We start from the raw sequence: 3,893 nt of genomic DNA, 5'->3' as shown, positions 1-3,893 counted from the left end.
GGGGGGGGGGGGGGGTTCCCCAGCAGTTGTGGGTGGAGGGGGGAACCCACCAGCACCCCAGGCAACCCACCCTGGGGATGGGGACCCCCCTCAACCTACCAGGCCTGGCTCTCGATCCACTGCGACAGGTAGTGCCGCACCTCAATGGGAAAGTGCTGCCCGTAGAGCGCCTGCATCTGGCGCAGGGCTTCGCCCTGGAGCTGCTGCGCCTGGATCCACACCGCCATGGCTCACCTCCTGCCGGGACACGGGCTCGTCAGGGGGGGACCACGGCCCGGATGGTGCTGTTCCGGGGTGGGGGGCTGACCCTAGCCTCCCCCACAAACCCCTTTGTAGGGTTCCCAAAGCCCTTTGCGGGTTCCTCCGGGTTCTCCGGCGCTGCCTGCCTCCCGCTGCCGGAGGAATGGGCGCACAGCGATAGGGGACCCCGGTTCCGAGTCACCCCCTCTTTTCCAGGAAGAGCCCTGGTGGGGCCGGAGGACACGAACGCGCCTCCGCGCTGCCTCCCCACATGGTAATCATTTCCCCTCGCTGCGTGGGATCGCAGCCATGGCTGGCCAGGAAAATGAGGAAACGGGGCCGGGGGGAGGGGGGGGGCTGGTGAGAAATCCAGGGTGACGCAGAGCAGAGCCCGGGGGGGGGGGGGGGGCTGGGGAAAAAACCAGGGGGACGCAGAGCAGGCCCCCCCCCCCCCCGGCGCTCGCCCACACCCCGGCAGGCAGAGGGGCAGGAGCAGCCCCCTGGTCCCACAGGGGGTCCCCTCGGGGCCGAGGGGACACGTGGCACCGCAGCCCCCCGGTCCCACGGCCACCACGGTGTGTGGCAGCTCCACGGAGAAGTGACACTGGAGGGAGCATGGATCTTCCCAAAGCAAGTTTGGGGGGGCTCCCCAGCTCCCACTTGGCCCTGGCAGGCAGGGAGACAGGATAGCCAGGGAACAGCACCTAGAAAAAACCCCAACATCCCAGACCACAGCTGTATGTGCAGCTTGGGGGGAAACACAACCCCGACGCTGAGGGGCTGAGGGTGACCTGACAGTGATGCCCTGCCCCCCCCCCAGCCCAGGATGCAGCAATAAATAGATTTTACACACGCTCACACCCAAAATGCCTGGGATTTCGTGCCATGGAGGGTGCCAAGCAGGGACATGAGGGCTCGGGCTGCATCCCAAGGGTGGGTGACAGGGACAGGACAGCACTGCCCCGGCTGGTGACAAGCAAAGTGAGCTGGGGACCACAGGGACCGTGCCTGCCTCCTTCCCTCCCCAGAGCACCTTGCTCAGCCTCAGAAACACCCCAAAAGGCTCCAAAAGCCATCCTGTGGGCAGGAACACACACCAGGGACAGTGGCAGCGGGTCCCAGCTGAGCAGCCACAGCCAGAGCCCCCAAGCCCCCCCACACACAGGAAGAGGACCGATAACCGTGAGATGGCTAAAAATTCATTTTTCCCCTCTAAAAAGGGAGGAACATTTCCACAGCCACAGAAATGGACGAGTTGGAAATCTCGCTGGCGAGGAGGGGCCCGGGGAGGTAGAAAAACGCCGGCGAGAAGGGGAAGGGAAGGCAGGATGGCCGCCAGCCGGCAGCTGGAAATTGCAGAGGCTCGATAAGAGCCATCGGTGAGAAGCGCTGCCCCGGCAGAGCCCAGGAGAGCTGGGGTGCCACAAATGGCTGGAGTTCCCCCGAGCAGCGGGGACACCCCACACGGACACCCCACAAACAAACGCGGCCCTGCCTATCGAGAAAATGGTGATCTCTTCCCATCTTGCGGTGACAAAACACTTCCTATTCCACTCCAGCGTGTTGTCAAGCAACGAGCCTGGGGCTGCTGCCGCGGTGAGCCGGCAAGATACCGCGCTCGGCCAGCGCCCGCCGGGGAGCATCGCTGACACCAGCGCCTGGCAGAGGGGACAGCATGGCATCGGCCTTCACAAGGGGACAGCATGGCATCAGCCTTCACAAGGGGACAGGGCAGTGGCCAACGGCGGCGTGGCTCGCTCGGCCCGCGTCCCAACCGAAGGCAGGGATAAGGACACCCCAAAATCCCTGCTGCTTCAAAATTACTCGTGCCAGGGCTGGGTACCACCTCCATGGGCATCACCGATGCAACAGTGGGCGTTTCTCCAAGCATCTCCCTTCTCCCGTGTCTCACCCGTGGACTGACAAAAAAAACCTCCCCGAGGGCCACAGGGTGCCCTGAGGGACCCAGCGCAAGCCACCAGTGTCACCCACCATAGGCAAATAAGGGGTTTGGCCACAAGACCCCGCTCCAGCCTGTTGTTGTTTACCCACCCCCAGAAGCATCCCCAGCCCCACAGCCCCATGTCCTGCAGCCGGCAGGGACGGGCAGCACTGCAGCACAGCATCCTCACACGATGCCACGGGTCAGCCGTGCTGCAGCCGCCGGCCACACACGCGCTCAAACTACTGCAAGAGACAGATAATTGCAGTGGTTTAAGCTACTTTGCATTTACTTACTGGCAGTGAGCTCTAACCCACCCAATTACCGCAGCTCGGTTAACCAGCAGCAACTCAACAAGCCACAGCAACGCGCTCACCGGTGACTTATCGCCTGCGAAGCCGAAAAGGCGGCGGCTTCCCAGAGGTAGGACAAGTGCCATGGAGGGGGACCCCAGCCCCGCGGGGACAACGTGGGCAGGAGATGCGTGGAGGGAGGGGACATGCCCAGCGCTCATCGCTTTTGCATCCAGCCCCGCTCCCAATGGGGAGGCACCGCCAAACCGGCTGCAAAATGGGTGAAACCCACCCAAAAGGGGCACCCAGAGGACCAGAGGTAGCAGCTGGGGAGAGGATGGGCAGGGGGAGGCTGGCAGCAGCCCTGGGGATGGGGGTGGTCAGGGCACCCCATGTCACCACACTGGGTCACGGCTGCAGTGGCACTTCCCGGGCACGGTGACGGGCTGCAGGGCAGTGGGACAGAGCCAAGCACGGCCCCAGGCAGACAAAAGGAGGGAAAGGCCTCACAGGGTGAGCCCAGCAGCGGCGCCTCCCCACATCCCCACCACGCTCCTGCCAGGAAAGGTTGGACCAGATGATCCTTGAGGTCCCTTCCAACCTGGTATCCTGTGATTTTATCCTTCTGTGGGCATGGCAAAGCCCAAAGAGGGGCAGTGCCCACCCAGGAGCTGGTGCCTGTGGAGCCATGGGATGCCCAAAGGATGCCCACCACCCGCAGCCGTGGGATGCTCATGGGATGCAGAGCTGTGGGATGCTCACAGGACACAACCACCCCGGGGACCTCCCCGCGGGCAGGACACCCCCACCCCAGCACTGACAGAGCCCCTGACTGCAGCCCCATGCCCAGTCTGTGCCCTGCAGGGCCAGACAGGAGCTGAGGGCCACCAAAGCCCTAGGAGGGGGGCACAGCAAAGGGCTCTGGCCATAACCCACACCAGCCCCACGCAGCCCCCCACCGTGGCAGCTCCCGCACTGCCCTTTGCCTGGCTCTCCCCTGGCCCGGGGGGTCTCTGGAGCAATGTCCTGCCCTGAGCAGGGACCCGGCGCTGGGCTGGGGAGGCAGCAGCCGTGGTGGTGGCCTCCTCCCGCCGCAGTAAACACACGGACACGTGGTTCCTCAGCACCTCCGGCAGCCGCGATCGCTTCCAGGTCAGAGCTGGCCTCGCCGGTGGCCACAGAGCTGGACCCTGCTTGTCGGGTGGCCAGTGCTCCTGGGGGGGCTCCGGTCCTACCCCAGCCTGCGCTGCTTCGGCCCCCCCACAGCCCCAGTGCGAGGGGACCCTGTGTCCCCCAGAAAGGGCAGCCCCAGACAGGCTCCCTCCAGGGCAGGATCCGGCCCCACATCCAGCCCCGGGAATGGCGGCGCTGGCAGGCGACAGCAGCCACTGGGCACACAAAGGGCTCCCTCCCCCCGA

The 3,893-nt window shown here is 65.1% G+C and overlaps 1 protein-coding gene across 3 annotated transcripts in view; it reads right to left on the bottom strand.

Moving 5' to 3' along the window:
• Positions 1-3,893, bottom strand: part of LOC106898103 (signal transducer and activator of transcription 5B) — a 15,645-nt gene that overhangs the window by 7,063 nt on the left and 4,689 nt on the right. For all 3 annotated transcript variants that reach the window (XM_014959189.1, XM_014959187.1, XM_014959188.1), the window contains exon 2: positions 100-237. In XM_014959189.1, coding sequence (XP_014814675.1) covers positions 100-227 — 128 coding nt within the window. In that variant the 5' untranslated portion in view covers positions 228-237. The remainder of the gene's footprint in view (positions 1-99; positions 238-3,893) is intronic.

The sequence above is a fragment of the Calidris pugnax genome, unplaced genomic scaffold (genome assembly GCF_001431845.1).
Source record: "Calidris pugnax isolate Ruff unplaced genomic scaffold, ASM143184v1 scaffold341, whole genome shotgun sequence".
Taxonomy (NCBI): Eukaryota; Metazoa; Chordata; class Aves; order Charadriiformes; family Scolopacidae; genus Calidris; species Calidris pugnax.
This window is presented reverse-complemented; position numbering and strand designations above follow the sequence as displayed.